Source organism: Rhinopithecus bieti, unplaced genomic scaffold (assembly GCF_001698545.2).
Source record: "Rhinopithecus bieti isolate Rb0 unplaced genomic scaffold, ASM169854v2 scaffold_6789, whole genome shotgun sequence".
Lineage (NCBI taxonomy): Eukaryota > Metazoa > Chordata > Mammalia > Primates > Cercopithecidae > Rhinopithecus > Rhinopithecus bieti.
The window spans coordinates 179,436-201,650 of record NW_016805235.1 but is presented as its reverse complement, the minus strand read 5'-3'; the positions used below and the strand labels follow the sequence as shown (position 1 = coordinate 201,650).

At 38.4% G+C, this 22,215-nt stretch overlaps 1 protein-coding gene and 1 pseudogene across 1 annotated transcript in view; one reads left to right on the top strand and one right to left on the bottom strand.

Annotated features, from left to right (window-relative positions):
* UBXN2B (UBX domain protein 2B) overlaps positions 1 to 22,215 on the bottom strand; it is a 44,175-nt gene that overhangs the window by 8,423 nt on the left and 13,537 nt on the right. The window contains exons 3-7 of the mRNA XM_017871744.1: positions 15,502 to 15,652; positions 12,955 to 13,038; positions 11,724 to 11,833; positions 7,030 to 7,167; positions 702 to 863 (exon numbers count right to left, since the gene is read on the bottom strand). Coding sequence (XP_017727233.1) covers positions 702 to 863; positions 7,030 to 7,167; positions 11,724 to 11,833; positions 12,955 to 13,038; positions 15,502 to 15,652 — 645 coding nt within the window. The remainder of the gene's footprint in view (positions 1 to 701; positions 864 to 7,029; positions 7,168 to 11,723; positions 11,834 to 12,954; positions 13,039 to 15,501; positions 15,653 to 22,215) is intronic.
* Positions 20,668 to 21,588, top strand: LOC108529427 (tyrosine-protein phosphatase non-receptor type 11 pseudogene; annotated as a pseudogene).

Genomic DNA, 22,215 nt, shown 5'->3' with positions numbered 1-22,215 from the left:
AAGCTCCGCCTCCCGGGTTCACACCATTCTCCTGTCTCAGCCTCCCGAGTAGCTGGGACTACAGGCGCCCACCTCGTCGCCCGGCTAGTTTTTTTTTATTTTTTAGTAGAGACGGGGTTTCACCGTATTAGCCAGGATGGTCTCGAACTCCTGACCTCATGATCCACCCATCTCGGCCTCCCAAAGTGCTGGGTAAATTACAGGCTTGAGCCACCGCGCCCGGCCTATTAAAAGAAAATTTAACACTATCTGAAGTTCTTGAAAATAGTACAATTAAACTTGATTTGCAATATACATTTATATTATGAAGTATTTGCCATACAGAAAATCCCAATCAACATTATCACAAATTTTTAAATGAATGAAGTCCCCAAAGGTTTTACTATGTTAAATTAAATCTGATTCTACTTCATATAGTTTTAGTAACAATGTAAAACTGTAGTTCTTAATTTATTTTTGTATGATATCTGAGATCACATTAGTATTTGGATAGTTTATAGAGACTGTTTAAATACCATATATTTCATTTCTTATGCACAGCTAATGTCCTTTTAAGAATGTTTCTTCTGTCAAAAAGTTACTTCAAAAGTAAACCTAAAGAATATCATATTCTTCATTACTCATGTCACATACAGTTTTACTTAGATAAGCAACCCAGTGTACAGAACAGCAAACAGGACACTGTTGGTAAAGAAGCTTACCTGTGTGTACTGTTGAATCTTTGTATCAGACGACTCCCATCTGCCAACCTGATCTGAATTTTTGTTGTTGGCACTGAATCATCAATAAGAACAACTGCATTAAGTATTGATTTATCCTCCTCTTCTGGAGAGGAAGGTGTACTGACTATTTCAGGTGTAAGGCTAAAAAAGAAGAATCAAAGAATTAGAACACAAATCTGAGTATGTAAAATGTGACAAACTGAAGAAGGCAGATAAACACTTAGAATATGGCTTCATTTGAGTCTCCTACACTTCTTTCAACCTCTTTCATTATGTTAAAGTTATTTTGGATCCTATGATTCCTATCTGGTTTATCTAATCTCTCTTAAAAGCCTAACTTTGTATCCTTTCCTCATTTAACTGTTTGCAATTTCATCACATTTAGCAAACCAGTTTTATTTAGAAGTATAAGCAACTCTGAGTTAGTGTCAAAGAATGACTAAGAGCACAGACAGACATGGTTTCACTTCCCAGCTACGTCAATTGTGTGAAGTTGAGTAAGTACATCAATCATTTTGAATCCCAGTTCTATCATTTATAAAATGAGGGAATAATACTATGTTATGAAGGTATATTATACCAGTAAGTCCTTAATATTATGCCTAGAACACAGTGTTTCAACAGGTGCCAGCTATTGTGTACATACTATCAGCACTAAATTCACTTAATTTAAACTTAGCTAATATTACTTAAACACATCTGATTCAAGTACTGCTTTGCAAAACAGAAATAACTTCTAAGTACTAGTGAGGAATAAAATGTTTCTACACAACAATAAATTCATAATGAAGCCTGACAGAACATCTTACCATTTGAACTTGGTTACTAGTGACCCTAGCATTGCTGTCTTAGCCCTTCTAACATGAGCAGGATGATCAGCCAGTATATATCAAAAGTGAATGTCAAAAATAGAGGAGTGCTCTTTTGGTTAAATAATTAAAAGAAATTTAGCCCAATTTTCTCAGTCATCTTAAGGGATTTTTGACAACCTTCAAGTTTTTTCTTTTGAACACTGAGATTTAGATGGTTTCCTATAAATTATTTTCTTCTGGAAGAAAGACACACATGTATCTACATATTACTCGTATAAAAGTTCTATGAGCATTTGGGCTTTAGTTCAATCTAAATCATGACTCTTACTCCCATTCAAAAGGTTTCTCTTTCAAGAGTACACAGTAAAGTGGTAAAATTACCTGGTACTAACTGCTGACACTTTCTTTAGCTATTTCCTGAGGCTAATTTTAGAACTGATTTGAGGATACATAAAAATATACAAAAGGTTAAAATTATGACTTACAATAAATAATCAGATATTAAGGAATTTCTTTTTAATTTGGAATTGAGAGCCAACAGTCCAGTGTCCCTTACACGAGGGGGATGAAAATACAAGAGAAAAGACATGAGACACTGAATGCGAAGGACCTCTTTACCTCTGCCTCATTGATAACCAGGTATACACATTATCATCGTCACTACCACCATTACCACATCTGCCACATACATTATTTCATTTACATCAGCCTGGAAAGCAGTGTTAACAGCATGGTTCCCGGAACTGGATTACCTGGTTTCAGTACCAACTCTGCACTTATTCTGTGACACCAGGCAAGTCACTTACCCTTATTGTGCCTGAGAGACAACAGCAGCAGTGTCGTAAGGATGAAATTAATGAGGACACATAAGCACTTCAAATGGTGCTTTTATATAGTTGGCACTACTAAAAGTTGGCTATTAGCATTATAATTATCCTAACAACAACTCTGGGGAGAAAAAAGTTACCCCCAATATTCCTATTGGTAAGTGAGAGAGTTGAGGTTTATCTTGGGCTTTTTCCACACGTCAAGTTGCCTCCCTGTTGTTTTTGTAATCTACTGCTTTCTGTTTAAGGCAGATTCTGACCAGGTATGCTTTTCTCAAAACAGAAAATACAGGATGGGGAAGCTAGGTAAGAAAATGTGTGTATGTCACAATGAAACTATTGTATATGGAATAATAACATTTGAGAACTGCAATGGATGGACTTTCAACATAATTTAGTCCAACCATATCATTTTATCCAAAAGAAATTGAGTCACAGAGAGACTAAAAGACATGATCAGAACCACACAGATAGATAGCTGGACAAGCTGGTAGTGTGCTATTAAAAAACCAGCCTAAAAAGTAATGTTAATTTATTTTACTTTATTTTTATTTTTCTGAGATGCAGTGTTGCTCTGTTGCCCAGGCTGGAGTGCAGTTGTGTGATTTCAGCTCACTGCAACCTCTGCCTCCTGAGTTCCAAATGATTCTCCTGCCTCAGCCTCCCAAGTAGCTAGGATTACAGGTGCCTGTCACCACATGTGGCTAATTTTTTTTTTTTTTTTTTTTTGTACTTTTAGTAGAGATGGGGTTTTGCCATGTTGGCCAGGCTGGTCTTGAATTCCTGATCTCAAGTCATCTGCCCGCCTCGGCCTACCAAAGTGTTGGGATTACGGGTGTGAGCCACTGTGCCCAGGCAAGTTATGTCAATTCTAATATTTAGCTGTCAAAATCACATCTGCTTGCTATTTAAAATTTTCTCTGTATCATTCAATTGATCAAGCCACAGTAAAACTTTTACATTAAAAAGAAAATTTTTTAAGAAAGAAAAGAGAAATTCATTGGTACAACAAGGTTTCCAGGCAAATGGCAGGAAAGGATGTAGGTTGTAATTCCCTCAGACAGAAGAAACACCCTCTTCTTCAAACTTATGGAGGGCAAGGAGAATGGAAATGATCATTAATAAGCTTGAAGGTTGGAGGGGAACACAGTAAGAATGTGAATTCCTGTCAGGTTCTATTTTCTCAATGAAGCTGGAAGCAAAGAGATTTGCTGAGAGTGAGCGGCAGGGGTCAAGGAGGGGGTTTAGGAAAGCAGCTCAGGCCTGTGAGACTGGCGAGGTACAGCACTGCCTGCTCAGCACAGCTGAGACTGTCCCCAGAGGTACTGAGCCGCACGGGCTGACAACCCAGTCAGGCTTCAGTCAGGCGACAGCTGTTGAAGAGCTGGGATAGGAAAGGCTTTGAAGTTTTAGAGAACAGAGCACTCAGGGTCTAGGGCCCCAGATGAAGACAAATCCCAGGTAAGTGAGAGTGTTAAGCAAAATCTTTTGAAGAGAACAGTAGGACAAACAGGCAGTGACTGTTCTGCAGAAAGATCAGCTTCAAATCATGATTTTTATCATTATACACGCCAGCTCAAAAGCCTACCAAGAATGCCTACTTACTAGTCCTCCCTATTAAAAATGACTCCGTGATTTTGTAGGTCTTTTACTTGTTAAGCACAACTCTAGCTCACCAAGCTAATTTTTATTCAATAATACAGTTCGTTCTACCATTGCAAATTTGCAGTTTTACATCTATGGTTTGCCTTCTTCTATTACGTGAGGGTACTATGTAATATTTTTATGGCATTTTGGTTTGCACCATAATTGTATACCACATAAAAAGATCTAGTTTCCATCTATGTAACATTCTGTGTGTTGCCTTCTTCTATTACGTGAGGGTACTATGTAATATTTTTATGGCATTTTGGTTTGCACCGTAATTGTATACCACATAAAAAGATCTAGTTTCCATCTATGTAACATTCTGTGTGTAATCAGACTGCCATCTATGGAAGACAATAGATTATTTTCATTTCTGTTTTACTTGCTTCTTTTTATTTCCTGCTCAGTAAATAACTGTCTTGAACTCTTGAGAACCAAGCCCTTTTAGAAGGTTACTTTCTAAATGAAGGTTAACTATTGAAGTTTTAATATATTTCTTAATGTAAATCTTTAATATAAAATGTTCTATGTAATTCGTCACTTTAGAATAGATTTGCTTATTCGACATATGGGTTTGTGTACACATAGGCTCACATCATCATGCTATCTCCTTCTATTAGAAGCTGAAAATTCTAAAGATTACATCTCTCAGACTCTCTGGCAGCTAGGATTTCATGATTCTACCCTTCCATCAAGCAAACAAACATATACTTGTTTGGTGGAAGGAAGCACTGCAAAGTGGAAAGTCTGTAGCTCTTCTGGTTACTAAGGTGATGGAAGCATTTATTTCTTCTATGATGGGATGTTCTAGTATCTAGTCCCTAGTTTCATCGGCACGGAGCACCTGACTGGGGGACACAGGTATTGTCTCTGGAACACTCTTCTATGGTGTTTGTTTCTCCTGGCTAAGGAAAGCTTGGTTTGCTTGTCTCTTCCAGATATTCTATAAACTACACAAGATCCTGTAAGAAATCTATTACTACTGGCAAGTAGATTCTGTTTTCTGTAATCAAAATCTTGATCAACATGGCTAGTAAATCAACATGGCATTATTACCACTGATCTCTGTCACTTTCTTCCATCAGTTTCTCCTTTCTTTTCTGTTATTTTCTCTATTTGCTTTATAGGAAAATGATTGGCCTTTGTGAGATACTATCATCAGATAATATCCTTATTTTCATGAGTTTAATAATCACTGGCTCTTCTCAGTTGCCTTCCCTTTATGCTACCTTCTTCAATTCCAAGTCTAGATTTACTGTAGGTCTACCAACAAGGATGTGCAGTCTAACATTAATTCTTAGTCATACATTTAAATAACAGAGAAGGAATATGTATATAGCAAAGAGATGACTAGGCATTTTATCCGCATTCTAATTAAAAATCATAATCTCAATAAATATAAAATAAAATGGGAAGTGCTAGAAAATTAAAAAAAAAAATATATATATGTTGATCACAACAAGAGGAGTAAAAACATAGTATTATACAATTCGACAGAAGCCTGGCCAGGCACAGTGGTTCATGCCTGTAACCCAGGCACTTTGGCAGGCCAAAGCAGAAGAACAGCTTGAGGCCAGGAATTCAAGACCAGCCTCGGCAAACTGTAAGACATGTGTCTCTACAAAACCTAAAAATGAAAAAAAATTAGTTGGGCTCAGCAGTGCCTATAGTCCCAGCTAGTCAGAAGAGTGGGGTAGGAAGCTTGCTTGAGCCCAGGAGGTCAAGTCTGCAGTGAACTATGACTGCACCACTGTACACCAGTCTGGGCAACAGAGCAAGACCCTATCTCAAAAAAAAAAAAAAAGAAAGAAAGAGAAGCCTGACATGTGTTGGCAGGAAAGAGAGACGAGGGAGAAAATTTCCAAGTAAACCTGTGAATGAAAATTGAAGAGTTTGTGTTCTAAGAAAAACAGGTCAACATAAATTCCTGTATTTCCTTTATGTCCCCAGCACCAGTCTCTATCAGAAGAGAACACAGGAAGGGAGACTAGAGATAGCAAAGTATAAAGAAGTAATATTGAATTCTTTCCTATCTTGAAATATGAGGAGAGAATAGAAAACCAGTGTGCACCAGGCAACTGAACGGGGCTTGGAAGGGAAGGAATCACATGAAGAGAAGCAAAGGATGCACCAAAGCATACACCGGAAACATCGCCAATGCGGCAATTCCACATTACCTGCAACAATATGTGGACAAGTAGAGGGTAACTTTTACCAACGTATTTTACAATTTCTAAGATTACATTAAGCCATGGCTACTATAAAGGAAACCACTCATATAATCTGCCACGTGCGTTGGTTTTTAAATTGTGCTCTTCAGTCCTAAGGTTCTTTGGAAATGTCTCAGACACAATGCCTTCCTTCACCAACAATTCGAGGAGCTCAGATTTTACATATTGGGCTTCCATGACTTGAAAAAAAGAGTTTGGCTGTTTAAAAACTATTGAAAATCACAAAGCTAAGCACATTGCTCCTGCTGCAAGAGCTTGGTCATTACTGATGGCAGACATGCATGCTTAAGTTGTGATGTAAGGTATCCATCATTTTATCTCATCAACAACCCTTTACAATTCTCTCCTTTGAAACCAGGTAATCTGAAAGAGGCATATAATATAGTGGTGAAAAATACAAACTCTGGAGTCAGAGTGCCTGGGTTTGAATCCCACAAGCTAGTCATTTCTTAGCTCAATAATCTTGGGCAAATTACTGCATCTACAAAATGAAGTAATAACATCAAATAGTTGTTGTAAAGACTAACTGAGATAACCATTGTATAGGGCTTAGAGGGCCAGGAACATGGTAACTGTAATCTTAGTATTAATATTAATTATAGTATTAATATCACAATTAATATCATAATGATATAATGGTATAATAATATAATACTATTAACAGATTTATACATCTAATGTGCATACAGTTCATATTTTTGTTTTTACTTCATAGGTCATTTTGCTTTTCTTATTCTCAAAGAAAATTCATGTTCAACAAAGGTATTTTTCTCATTTTAGGATTTTTTACCTTCCAAGTTTTTGCCCTTCTCCACTAAAAGCCTTGAACCTCAATCTAGGTTTTATGTATTCTTGATCTTGATGATCCTCCATATCCAAATTCACTTGGCCACCATGAACAAGGCGTTGAAGCTCCAGGGGAATCTCTCTTTTAAAAGGGGAAAAAAGTTATCATTAAGTTTTCAAGAATTAAACTACACTGTTGAGATTACTGTAATTATTTCATGAGCTACACTGGAAAACAGAATTTTTTGCTTAAATTATAACACAAAAATTTCCATGATGACTGATTAGTCCTTGTAGATCTTTTTAAAGGTCACTTCACATTACTCCTTACTGGTTCTCAACACAGGGATGCTTTAGTTGTCACAATTATCTTGGAGAGCTTCTGGCATTTAGAAAGTTAAATTTTAAGACAGCAATTTACAGGTAAATCAGCACCAGAAAATTCCTATGAAGATAAAAAGGTAATGTGGATATTTATTAATAAACTCCTTAGAGAAAGTTCTGAAAATTGATATGGGTGTTTTTGCTTGTTGGGTGTATTAGTCCATTTGCATTGACTGCTATAAGGAAATACCCGAGGCTGGGTAATTTATAAAGCAAAGAGGTTTACTTTGGCTCATGGTTCTGCAGGCTGTAAAAGAAACATGGTACCAGAATCTGCTTCTTGTGAGACCTCAGGAAACTTACAATCACAGTGGAAGGCAAAAAACTTACAATCACAGTATATCACATGGCAAGGGCAGAAGCAAGAGAGAGACGGAGGTTCCCGGCTATTAACCAGCTCTTGAGTGAACTATCGGGGTGAGAACTCATTACCATGCGGATGGCAGCAAGCCATTCATGAGGGATCTGCCTTCGTGATCCAAAATCTCCCACCAGCCCCACCTCAAGAGTGGAGGTCACACTTCAACATGAGATTTGGAGGGGACAAAACATCCAAACCATATCATTACACCACTGGCCCCCCAAATTTCATGTCCTTCTCACATCACAAAATACAACCATCCCTTCTCAATAGTCCCCCAAAGTCTTAACTCGTTCCAGCATTAACTCAAAAGTCCAAAATCTCATCTGAGATTCAAGCCATGTTCTTTCTACCCACAATCCTGTAAGATAAAAAATAAACTATTTACTTCTAAGATAGAATGGTGGTATAGGCATCGGGTAAACATTCCCATGCCAAAAGAGAGATCTGCCAAAAGAAAGAGGCAACAGGCCCCACACAAGTCTGAAACCTAGCAAGGCAGACATTAAATCTTAAAGCTCCAAAATAATCCTTGACTCCATGTCCCACATACAGGGCATATTGGTGCAAGAGGTGGGTTTCCAAGGCTTTGGGCAGCTCTGGCCCTGTGGCTTCTCTCATGGGTTGGAGGTGAGTACCTGTGGCTTTTCCAGGCTCAGGTTGCTGGTGGCTCCACCATTCTTGGGTCTGGAAAGTGGCACCTCCCTTCCAACAGTTCCACTAGGCAGTGTGCCAGTGGGGACTCTGGGGGCTAAAACCTCACATTTCCCTTTGGCATGGACCTCTGAAATCTAGGTGCAGCCTCCCATGCCTCTTTCACTTGTGCATTCTGTGCGCCTGTAGGCTTAACCCCATGTGGAAGCCACCAAGGCTTACAGTAGTGGCTTGTGCCCTTCAGAGTGAATGGAGGCCCAAGCTATACCTGGGGATTTTGGAGCTGCAGCTGGAGCTGCAGCAGCTGGGATGCCGGGAACAGTGTCCAGAGGCTGCACAGGCAGCTACTTGGGAGGCTGAGGCAATGGAATTGCTTGAACCTGGGAGGTGGAGGTTGCAGTGAGCCGAGATTGCGTCACTGCACTCCAGCCTGGGTGACAGAGCATGACTCATCTCAAAAAAAAAAAAAAAGAAAAAAAAAGAAAAAAAAAGAAATCTCTTCCACTAGATATCCTAGATCATCACTCTTAAGTTTAACCTTCCACAAAGCCTTAGGGTATGGACACAATGCAGAGAAGTCCTTTGCTAGGGCATAACAAGGCTGACCTTTACTCCAGTTCCCAATAGCTTCCTCATTTCTATCTGAGAACTCATCAGCCTGGCCTTCACTGCCCATATTTCTATCAATACTTTAGTCACAACCACTTGAGAAGTCTCTAAGAAGTACCAAATTTTCCTTTGTCTTCCTGTCTTCTTCAAGGACATCCAAACTCTTCCAACCACTGCCTATTACCCAGTTTCAAAGATGCTTCCACATCTTCAGGTATATTTAGAACAATGCCCTACTCCTTGGTACCAATTTTCTGTATTAGTCTGTTTGTACTGCTATGAAGGAATACTTGAGGCTGGGTAATTTATAAAGCAAAAAGGTTTATTTTGGCTTATGGTTCTGCAGGCTGTGTAAGTAGCATGGTACCAGATTCTGCTGCTGGTGAAGCCTCAGGGAACTTACAATCATGGTAGAAGGCAAAGGGGGACCTGGTGTATGACACAGCAAGAGTGGAAGCAAGAGATAAAGTGAGGTTCCAGGCTCTTTTAAACCATCAGGTCTCACTTGAACTACCAGAACAAGAACTCATTCATTACCATGAGGATGGCACCAAGCCATTTGTGAGGGATCCACCCCATGATCCAAACACCTCCCACAGGCCCACCCCCAACAGTGGACGTCACATTTCAACATGAGATTTGGGGAGGACAAAACATCTAAACCATCTAAACATCATGGGGTGATTTGAGAGCACTGCTGTCATTTGGTGTCAAGGTAGGGATGTCAGATGCACTGCAACAGGAGATCTGTCTTACATGAGAAAGACTTGTCTTGGGTTCCAAAGAATCATTATGTGCCCTCCAGGGAGTCACGTGGATAATACTGTCTGATCCTAAAACCTAACTCTGTCTCATATACAAGCAAAACACATTTTTTAGGCTATTGTATTAATATACTTCGAAATCTCCAGGAATGTACAACCATGTGAAGTGAGGGAATACTGTACTTTGTTTTGTTTGGACCTTTACCAAGTCCTTGAATGCAAGCTACTTGCAGTAATTAAGCTGACAACCTCATATACTTCATTTCTCTGTTTTTATACCTGTCACATTTACATGGGAAGTGCTAGATTGCATAGAGGTACAAACGAACTGCTTCTTACGTGTGCTGTGTGGTCATATCAGGGCATTTATATATTAAAACATGTATCATTTCACAATAAATTATTTCCTCAATATATTTAAGGTAGAATATTAATTTCTTTTGGAAAATCATATACATAATTATTATCTATGAGTTCTTTGAGGATAGTGTAGATGGTTTTACAAAATATTTCTCATAAAAAGGAGACAATGGGTCTTACATAGCTGAGAACCACTACCTGACATTACTCATTTTCTTTAAGGAGTCTTTTCTAAAACTCTTCTTGATCATAATTTATATTTGCAGATATGGTGTGGCTCAAATTTTAAAATTCTTTTAATATACCACATTTGTTTAAACATTAGCCTACAAAGTTTATGGTTTATTTTCATTTAACAATAAATTAGTTTTTATCTATTTAATAGAACATTCATTCTCAATATGTTGTTTCCACTATCTTGAAATTAGTATCAATTTCTATAGTTACGTTGGTCTTAGCCAATCAAAACTTCCCCCACCTAGTTGCTCGCAGCTCTTCTCAGTGATTCTGCAGGTCTCCAAGTCCACAGCATTGACTTACACCATTATATCCTGTATTTGCCACCCCCATATAGTGCCTCCTAGGACAGCTTCCCACCTTTCCCAATGACTTCAGCATACTTCTTACAGCATTTGTTGCCTTTGTTTGGTATCCTGACAGTATCTGTATAAAATTTAAATTCAAAATTCATGCTAATTAGTCTTCTAAAATACCTTTCCTTTAGAGTTCCTCTACTACTTCAACTCCAGTGAATTTAACCTCCACTCCATGTCAGCCACTCATCCTGGACATATTTCAACATTTGGAAATGCTCCACCTGCTATTCCTTTATGGAGTATAACCCCATATATATAACTCTGGTTATATACAGTGTAATTCTGATCCTTTCCTACAACTTAATTTCCCAGTTTATGCTCAACTTTATGTCTTTAGCTGTGTATCTACTTAGAAATAACCCCACTTTCAGCTAGTTTAATCATAACACAGAAAAGCTTTTATCATCATAGCAAAATCATTTGATTCCTCATCCTTTAGCAAGAAGAGCTGGTAAGTTACAATGTTCTTTGGATGGGTCAGAGCACTGAATATCTGAGTTTACTTTCACAAATTGTAACTTCAAACTAACCTTTTGAAATCTTCTGCCAGCAGTAATGCCACATTAAAAGATTTCTAACATAAGTTGCTGAATTTCAGGCATACATGCAATGAGAGTCACCCTGTCAACAGTAAGCAGGACAGTGGCTTAGTGGGTGGGTAGCTACATACTAATTAATTCACTGATTATCACATTAAGATGTTTCTTCATGGAGCTGGGTTCATAGTTTCCTCAGATTTTAAAATGGGCCAATGTCCAATGCCCCGGCCCACAAAGTTAAGAACCAGTGACTTACAGATAGCAGTATATCTTTTATAAAACTTAAGAATACCTACACCCCCAGCAACCACTTATTTAATATATTCCAGGGACTACTTCTTGAAAACCCATAGTGCACTAAAAATTAATAGTCTGTTAAGAAAATAAGTCCCACTCTACGTAACAAATAGAATACAAATAATACATCTTACCCTCTCTTAACAGATTCCAGAAATTGAGCATTTGTTGGTTCATTGTAAGGTCTCAATTCTCCATCATCTAAACTGAAACCATTGCTCCACAGTTTAAGCAAAATCTGAACCTTTTGGGCATAGAAAAAAAAAAATGTATATATATTCACATATATATAAGAATACATCTCCCCCAAACAATTTTAAGTTCCAAATGTGATATTGCAAAATGTATTTACTTAATTTAAAATATGGAGTTATTTCTATTATTCTTTATTCATAGTGGAAGACACTAATGAAACCACACGTATTTGTTTAGCTAGTTTGCATTCAGTTTAACAAACTGACAATGGTTGCAAATACCAAAGGTCCCACAGCTGGACCCTGGCCTTGAAGTACTATTGGTGGATGGCTCACTAGAAAATGAAAGCAATGAGAAGAGCTGTACCCCATGATTCCCACCATTTGCCTTCATCTGCACCCATACTCTTCTTTGCTACAGAGCTTAAATATCCATGCCAAGGGGAACGGAATTTCCAGTGACCCTCCAAGAAACTATAAATGTCTACAATAAAATTAAAACTCCAAAATTTCAAAAGGCCACAGAAACAAAGAATGACTTTAGGTGTTCTACATTTATACCTCACCTCATTTTAGATTATGAAAATATGTCATTTATTATAATAACTATATATTTGTTACTTTTTCTTTTTTTAATTGATTTTTTATTTTAAAGAGCCAGGGTCTCACTATGTTGCCCAGGGTGGTCTTGAACTCCTGGGTTCAAGCAATCTGCCCACCTCAGCCTACCAAAGTGCTAGGATTATAGGCGTAAGCCACTGTGCCTGGCCCAAGTTCATTTTTGTAAACACTTTTTTTTTTGAAAGAGATAGGGTCTGGCTATGTTTTCTGGGCTGGCCTTGAACTTCTGGGCTCAAGTGATCCTCCTACCTCAGCCTCTGGAGTAGTTGGGACTCCAGATGCACATCACCATGCCTGGCTGCAAATTCATATGGACAATGAATCACACATTCTTTCAACAAATAGTTACATATCTCTAAGTGCAAGGCATAATTGTGATCCAAAACATAAAAATCGAGACTGAAAACTCATACATCATTGGTCCTTTTAACCCATGTTGTAAAAAGTAACAAAATATTATATTTTATTATCAATTCTTATTTTTAAAACCAACAGTTTTAGTAACTAGAAGCAACTATTTATACTTTTTCATTTTGATTATTGTACCTACATCTTGCAGCTGATTTTCTCCATAGATATATTCAGACCGCTTACAAAAGGAATTACCCAATCTGTATCCTCCACCTGTAAATGACTAAAATACATAGCAAATGAGTTAAAATTCACAAAGGATTATTCAGCAAAAAGTTATTATGTGATATGTATTTTAAAGCTACATGAATTCTAATTAGCCAACGTGGCTCATATTGGGGAACCTTCAAGAACCAAAATTACCATAAGACTTGACTAAAAGATAATTTCAAACCATTGACGAATAACGAAATGAAAACCAAAATTTAAGTTTCATTAGAGCAGTGGTTCTCAACAATGGATGTCAAAATTATCATAGAGGCTTTTTTAAAAGACACGTTCCTAGGCATATCCCAAATCTATTGAACCATAATACCCGAAGCCATCAGGTAGTTTAGATAACCTCCCCAAATGATTTTGAAGGAGAAATTCCAGGATGAGAAATGCTACTTACAAGAATGTATGAAATTATACCACAAAAGACACATAACTGTTGGTCTTTAGTATATCAATACTATGTCAGATGATAACAATTATAAAAGCTGTATAGAGGTGGCTCATGCCGGTAATCCCAGCACTTTGGGAGGTAGAGGTGGGCGGATCACGAGGTCAGGAAATCGAGACCATCTGGCTAACACGGTGAAACCCCATCTCTACTAAAAATATACAAAATTAGCCAGGTGTGGTGGCAGGTGCCTGTAATCCCAGCTACTCCAGAGGCTGAGGCAGGAGAATGGCGTGAACCTGGGAGGTGAAGCTTGCAGTGAGCGGAGATTGCACCACTGCACTCCAGCCTGGGCAATAGAGCAAGACCCTGTCTAAAAAAGAAAAAAAAAAAAAGAAATTTAGAAAGGTACAAAAGCAATTCAATGGAGAAAGGAGTGCCTTTCAAGAATTGATGCTGGAGCAACTGGATATCCATAAGCAAAACAATAAACTCGGGTGTCAACCTCACACCTTATACAAAAAATTCAAATAGATCATAGCTTTAAAAGTAAGGCTGTAACATTTTTCTAGATAACAAGGGAGAAAATATTTGGGACCTACAGTTAAGTGAAAAGTTCTTAGATAATACAGCAAAAGCATGATCCATAAAAGAAAAAAAAAAGGAATAAACTGGACTTTATCCAAGTTTATTTCCTTTGCTTAGTGAAAACCCTGCTAAGAGGATAAAATACAAATGACATTCTGAGAGAAAATATTTGCAAACCATTTAACTGACAAAGGACCCATACCTATTAAAATATACAAAGAATTCTCAAAATTCAACAGTAACAAAATAATCCAATTAGAGAATGGGAAAAGTTAATGAAGAGATATTTCCTTGAAAAGAACAATACAGATAATGGCAAGGAAGCACATGAAGAGATGTTCATCCCTAGCCATTAGGAAAATGCAAATTAATATCATTAGTTATTAGAGAAATCAAATAAAACCACAGTGTGTTATCACCACACACCCATCAAAATGGCTAAAATTAAAAATAGTGACAATACCAAATGTTGAAAAGGATGCAGAGAAACTTGCTCTCTCATATATGTGGGAATACAAAATGGCACAACCACTCTGGAAAACAGTCTGGCTGTTTCTTAAACTAAACATACACTTAATGTATGACCTATCAATTGCACTTCTGAGCATTTATCCCAGAGAAATAAAACCACATGTCAGTAAAAAAACCTGTACCCAATTGCTCACAGCAGCTTTATTTCTAACAGTCAAAAGCTGGAAACTAAAATATTCCTCAATAAATGAATGGTTAAACTGTGGTATATCTAGAGCATAAAATGCTACTCAGGAAAAAGGAACAAAGTTGTGATACAAGCAATAACTCTGATAGATCTCAAGGGCATTATGCTGAGTGAAAAAAGCTATTCCAAAAGGTCACATACTGTATGACTCCATTTGTATGACACAGGAGTTTCACCATGTTGGCCACGCTGGTCTTGAACTGTGATCTGCCCACCTTGGCCTCCCAAAGTGCTAGGACTACAGGCATGAGCCACCACACCTGGCCGGTGTAACATTCTTAACATGATAAAATTATAGAGATGAAAACCCAATTGACCGGTATTGGCTAGAGGTTAGGGATGGTAGGAGAGACGGGGTTGGTGTGAGTGCAAATGGGTAGGCTATGAAGAAGAGCTTCAGTTGGGTGATTACACATGTGATAAAAGGACACAGACACAGAGAAATGCCAAATTCCTGGCTTTCATATTATACTATAATCATGTAAAATGTAACCATTGGGGGAAATTAGGTGAAAGGTACATGAAACCTCCCTGTATTCTTTTTGCAAATGCCTGTGACTCTACTAATTATTTCATTATTTTGTAATTAAAAGGTAAATTAAAAAGTTGTTCAGAAATATAAGAAATTGTCTCAACTTTCAATCATCAATAGAAATAATTTTATAAATATGAAACAAATATTTAAAACAAATATACAATTAGAAAACAATGTTTACAAATAATATAAAATGAAAGAGGAGGTAAAATATAAAAACAGTGTATTTAGTTTCACTGACCTTAGATTTATCATCACCTGAAGCTCTTGTGGCTTCATTCAGAGGGACAGCCCCATGTTCCCTTGCCTCTCTGAAAAGTTCATTCACAATTTTCCCAGTTGAAGGTCGAACTATATTTAATCCACTGTATTCATGTTCACTTGAGTAAAACCTTTAAACATTTTAGTTCATCAATAAAAACTTAGGATAACAGACATAAACTAAAGTAAAAAGCTACATACTCTTATGAAAATAAAAGTATTTTATTTAAAAGAGGCATTCTTTTGACTTCTATGAGAATATTTAATTTTTAAAATGGGATTAAGGAAAAGAATAGGAAACAGATCACATATTTTCTCAATGAGTTTGCAGAGATTGATTCTAAAGGCAAGTTCAGGCTCCAGTGTGGTAACTGGCTTGCCTGCTGATCCCTCAGCCTTCTGTAACTGTTTATCACATACATCTCATTCACGAATTCAGCACTTCTGATGTAGAAGGGAAAGCAGTGTCAACAATCAAAAGATAGTCCCTTCTCCCTAAGAAGGCCACACTCAGTAGAGACCTAGTTAGTGACGAGATCTCTAGCTTTAGACAGTATAAACAGCTAATTCTAAACTAAAGGGTTATCTATAGAGGATTTACTTTTCAGAGATTTCTGGATTTAAAAGAGACCTACTCCCTTATAACCCCCTGTGTTTGTTAAAAGTAAATAACTTAGACTAATTTTTTGGCGACCAATTTCTACTTTGACTCCAACTTCATAAATGGTCCTAGGAAACACAAAAATTACCTTTACATAAGATTAATAACCTACTTTTATCTTTCAAGATTTTTTTCTATCAAGAATATCAGAAACTATAACCAATGAAGTATCACCATGGAGACTTCCAGGGTAAGAAGACAATCAAACCTCATTTGTTAAAATACTTATAACTCTCCAAGTCAGTCCCAAATTCACATTGAACTGACACACAGAACAAAACAACGGGGGAAATTATATCTGCCTTGGAGACTAGGAACGGAATTCACCTTCAAGGCTTTCTCCTAAATTAGAATATATGCAAAACTGAATAAGATAGCTCTCACTTTGCAGTAAAGGAAGGAAAAGATCCATCAGGATGGAGAACAAGAAGACACCAGGAGAACCCTACTAAACCCTACAAACTGCAGAAGGTGGAGTTGGGGCTTCATCCTGCCAGTGCTCTGGAGAAGTACACTGGGTCCAAATTTATCTAGAGCAGGAGCCTGTGGAAGCCTTCCTCCCAAGCTTACACTCAAGGGTCCAGGGTAGCAAGCAAGGTTGAACACTGCCCTAGCTGGCTTTTAAAACAAGCCTTAGTGTTAGAAGCAGATTATTTTAGGTAGCTATGACAAACACAGAAAAGCAAAGCAAAGCAATGCTTCCTGCTGCAGCTGTCTGCTGCTGTAACACTCCTCCCCTCTCTGGAGTGCCCTGGAAATGAGGAACGGAAGTCACCTTCAAGGCTTTCCACATCTCTAATCTGGCAAAGTGAATAATCATTCCTTTTTATCTCAGTCTTAGTGAGAAAGACCTTACTGTAAAAATCAGTCATAGCAAATGATTTCCTATCTCCTTTATGGTTAATGGTTTTATTATTTGAAATCTTTGCCTACTCTAAGGTCATAAAGATATTCTATTTTCTTCCAGAAATTTTATTGCTTTAATTTCTGTATTTAGATCCACAACCCATATGCAACAGACATTTGTAGGTGGTATATGGTAGAGGACAAGAACTGGTTTTCCTCCATATAAATGTCCATTTGTCCCAGTACCACATAATGAAATTCTGTCCCTCACTGCTTTGCAGTGTCATAAATCAAGTTGCTATTTATGTGTGTCTGTGATTCTGAGTTCTCTTATTTTGGTCCATGGTCTACTGTCAGTTCTTACTCTCTTAACTATTGCAGCTTTACAATAAGTCTTTGTATCCAGCAGTGTAAGTCCTCAACTTTAATTCTTCATGAATATTTGGGGCAACGATATTTACTGATTGCTGAAGTAATTCTCTATACTCATTCCAACTAACTTATTAAATATAAATGAAAAGGAATAAAAGATGCCTAGTACAGAATTGGTACTTAGCTGGGCCTTAAAAGGACTTAGGACATTAGGACTTAGATAAGCACAGAAGGGACAAAATTTTAGGAATGAAGAACAGGTACACAGGAGGAAAAAATCAAAATGACCAGAGGAATCAGAAAAAGAACCAGAGTCTTTCATAGTTTTCTTTGTATGCAATTATGTCATTGCACATAATGAGCTTTATTTTATTTATTTCCAATCTGTATACTTTCGTTTTTCTCATCTCATTGTGCTGACTAAAACCTCCAGTACAAGTTGAATGAAAATGGTGATGGGGTTACCCACTGATAATGTTCCCAACTTCAGAAGAGTTGGGCGGTTTCAATCTTTTTAGCTCCTAATGATGACTACCCAAACCTTAAACATATTGACTGTGACTGGTGCCCACATTTCCCATGCATTTACTCCCTGTGGTAAGATTTTTGCTCCCATTTTGCTACTGAATCTCAAGGTTTGCTACTGAATTCTCAAAGGTTCTGAGTTATCTTCTCATTGCCAAACACAAAAGACTTTCCTCAGTTATTACCCACTTTCTGAAACATTTGATCCTTCTGAGCCTATCCTTCTTCTCCCTTCCATCATTTCATAGTTGAACTCTCTCCTGGACTTTCATCATACCAGAATTGCTTGTTTCTTTGCCCAGTGGGATCCAACATCTCCTTCTCTATTTTACTGAAGTTCTTCCTGAAGTTCTTCCTCCTCCTCTTACATAAATATGCCTATATCCTTGACTTCAATTCCCCTCTATTTAAGCTCATTTGATCATCAAAATATTTATCCACCGCCAAAGATAACCTCTTCTATACAGATGACTCTCAAATATATGCTTTTACCACTCACTTATGGTCCAGTGTTGAATTTAAAAGCACCTGCCAGATAGTTCTACTTTAATCAAGTTCATCTCCAAAACTGAAGCTATTTCCACACATAAGCCCTCCCATTAACAATCATACTTTTTCTTGTATCCCAAATTTAAAACATTTAAGTTTTCTCTCTTTCCCACTGGCTTACTCCCTATATCCCATGTCATTACATTTCTATAATATCCCATTACATTACATATTTTCTATGAAAATATCCTGCATTAATTTCACCCTTTTCTCTCCATTCCACTGACACTACCTCAATCCAAAATTTATTTATATATTTTTTGAGACAACATATGGCTCTACTGCCCAGGCTGGAGTGCAGTGGCGTGATCTTGGCTCACTACAACTTCCACTTCCTGGACTCAAGCTATCCTGCCACCTCGGCCTCCCAAGTAGTTGGGACTACAGGTGTGCACCACCACACCTGGCTATTTTTTGTAGAGATGGGGTTTAAGCCCTGTTGCCCAGGCTGGTCTTGAACTCGTGAGCTCAAACGATGTGCACTGCTTCAGCCTCCCTAAGTGCTGAGATGATAGGCATGAGCCACCGTCCTTGGCCTTGAATCCAAAATTGTTTACCTCATTCCTTAGTTTACCTCAATTGTTTCTGTCTTGATTTCTTTCCCTCTTTATCCTGTTCTCCCCATCATCATTAACTTTATATAGTATTGCCAGTCCTATTTTCCTAAATGAATAGTAATAGCTAACATTTATCAAGGGATGACTATGTGTTTAGTTAACCCTCCTAACAATGGTATTATTCCTATTTTACAGGTAAGAAAACTAAGACTGAAGAAGTTTAAATAACTTGCCAATTGGCAAAACCTTATTAGAAGACAGAGAAAAAAAAAATTACAGGGAGGAGGAGCGAGTCAGCCCAGGGGTCGGCTGCAGTCTCCAGGATCCCCAGGCTTGGAGTGAGGTCTGTGCACAGCCGGCTGGCTCTGTCCCACGTCTGGTCCTGAGCGGGTCTCCCTCGGGCCAGCCTGATGTGATCGAGCCCAGCGGAGCCTGAGCAAGGAGTGGGTCCATCACAGAGCCGGAGGGCAGGAGGAACACAACATCGCAAAGATGGTTTCACTCAAATATCACTGGGGTGGAGGCAGAAAACCTACTGTTGACAAGAGGAGCTGATGGCAGTTTTTTCGCAAGGGCTAGTAAAAGTAACCCTGGAGACTACACACTTTCTGTTAGAAGAAATGGAGCTGTCACCCACATCAAGATTCAGAACACTGGGTCAGGCGCGTTGGCTCATGCCTGTAATCCCAGCACTTTGGGAGGCCAAGGCGGGCGGATCACAAGGTCAGGAGATCAAGACCATCCTGGCTAACATGGTGAAACCCTGTCTGTATTAAAAATACAAAAAATTAGCTGGGCGTGGTGGCAGGCGCCTGTAGTTCCAGCTACTCAGGAGGCTGAGGCAGGAGAATAGCATGAACCTGGGAGGCGGAGCTTACAGTGAGCTGAGATTGTGTCACTGCACTCCAGCCTGGGCGACAGAGCGAGACTCCGTCTCAAAAATAAATCAATGAACAAACAAATAAATAAAAAGATTCAGAACACTGGTGATTTCCATGACCTGTATGGAGGGGAGAAATTTGCCACTTTGGCTGAGTTGGTCCAGTATTACATAGAACATCACAGGCAATTAAAAAAGAAGAATGGAGATGTTATTGAGCTTAAATATCCTCTGAACTGTGCAGATCCTACCTCTGAAAGGTGGTCTCATGGACACCTCTCTGGGAAAGAAGAGAAATTATTAACTGAAAAAGGAAAACATGGTTGTTTTCTTGTACGAGAGCCAGAGCCACCTTGGAGATTTTGTTCTCTCTGTGTGCACTGGTGATGACAAAGGGGAGAGCAATAACGGCAAGACTAAAGTGACCCATGTTATGATCTGCTGTCAGGAACTGAAATACGATGTTGGTGGAGGACAATGGTTTGATTCTTTGACAGATGTTGTAGCCCCTTACCACGACTCGTATACATACAGATGTTGTAGCCCTTTACCACGACTCGTATAAACGCTGCTGAAATAGAAAGCAGAGTTTGAGAACTAAGCAAATTAGCTGAGACCACAGATAAAGTCAAACAAGGCTTTTGAGAAGAATTTGAGACACTACAACAACAGGAATGCAAACTTCTCTACAGCCAAAAGAGGGTCAAAGGCAAGAAGACAAAAACAAAAACAGATATAAAAACATCCTGCCCTTTCATCATACAAGGATTGTTCTACACGATGGTGATCCCAATGAGCCTGTTTCAGGACATCAATGCAAATATCATCACGCCTGAATTTGAAACCAAGTGTAACAATTCAAAGCCCACAGAGTTACATTGCCACACAAGGCTGCCTGCAAAACATGGTGAACGACTTTTGGTGGACGGTGTTCCAAGAAAACTCCCGAGTGATTGTCATGACAATGAAAGAAGTGGAGAGAGGAAAGAGTAAATGTGTCAAATACTTGCCTGATGAGTATGCTCTAAAAGAATATGGCATCGTGCGTGTTAGGAACGTTAAAAAAAAGCGCCGCTCATGAATATACGCTAAGAGAACTTAAACTTTCAAAGGCTGGACAGGGGAATATGGAGAGAACGGTCTGGCAATACCACTTTCGGACCTAGGCAGACCACGGAGTGCCCATTGACCCCGGCAGCATGCTAGACTTCCTGGAGGAGGTGCACCATAAGCGGGAGAGCATCATGGATGCAGGGCTGGTCGTGGTGTACTGCAGTGCTGGAATTGGCTGGACAGGGACATACATTGTGATTGATATTCTAATTGACATCATCAGAGAGAAAGGTGTTGACTGCAACATTGACGTTCCCAAAACCATCCAGATGGTGCGGTCTCAGAGGTCAGGGATGGTCCAGACAGAAGCACAGTACCGATTTATCTATATGGCGGTCCAGCATTATATTGAAACACTACAGCGCAGGATTGAAGAGCAGAAAAGCAAGAAGAAAGGGCACGAATATACAAATAATTAAGTATTCTCTAGCAGACCAGACGAGTGGAGATCAGAGCCCCCTTCCACCTTGTACTCCAATGCCACGCTGTGGAAAAATGAGAGAAGACAGCACTAGAGTCCATGAAAACATGGGCCTGATGCAACAGCAGAAGAGTTTCAGATGAGAAAACCTGCCAAAACTTCAGCACAGAAATAGATGTGGACTTCCACCCTCTCCCTAAAAAGATCAAACTTTCGCAAGAAAGTTTATGTGAAGACCGAATTTGGATTTGGAAGGCTTGTATTGTGGTTGACTACCTTTTGTTAAGCAAAATTTGAAACCATTTAAAGATCACTGTATTTTAACTCAACGATACCTGCTTCCCAATTACTCATTTCCTCAGACAAGAAGAAATCATCTCCACAATGTAGACAACATTTTATAGAATTTTGTTTTAAATTGAGGAAGCAAATTGTGTGCTATATTCACACAATTTCAAATTCTATTCAAATTAGAATTACTAGATTCAAATTCTAGTAATAGGCTTTTTTTTCCTTTTTATAACCTTAACCAGTTTAATTTTTTTTCCCTCATTGTGGGGGATAAGAAGAAATTACTTGGGAAAATTAAGTAACAATGTCCTAGAAAAGTGAGAACAATCTCATTTACCATCATGTATCCAATAGTGGATAATTCATTTTGATGGCTTATATTTTTGGCCAAATGAGAATTAAGCCAGTGCCTGAAACTGCCAGAAGCTGACTGGTCTACCTTTGCGTTAGCATTAAAGAGTCATAGAAAAGAATCATGG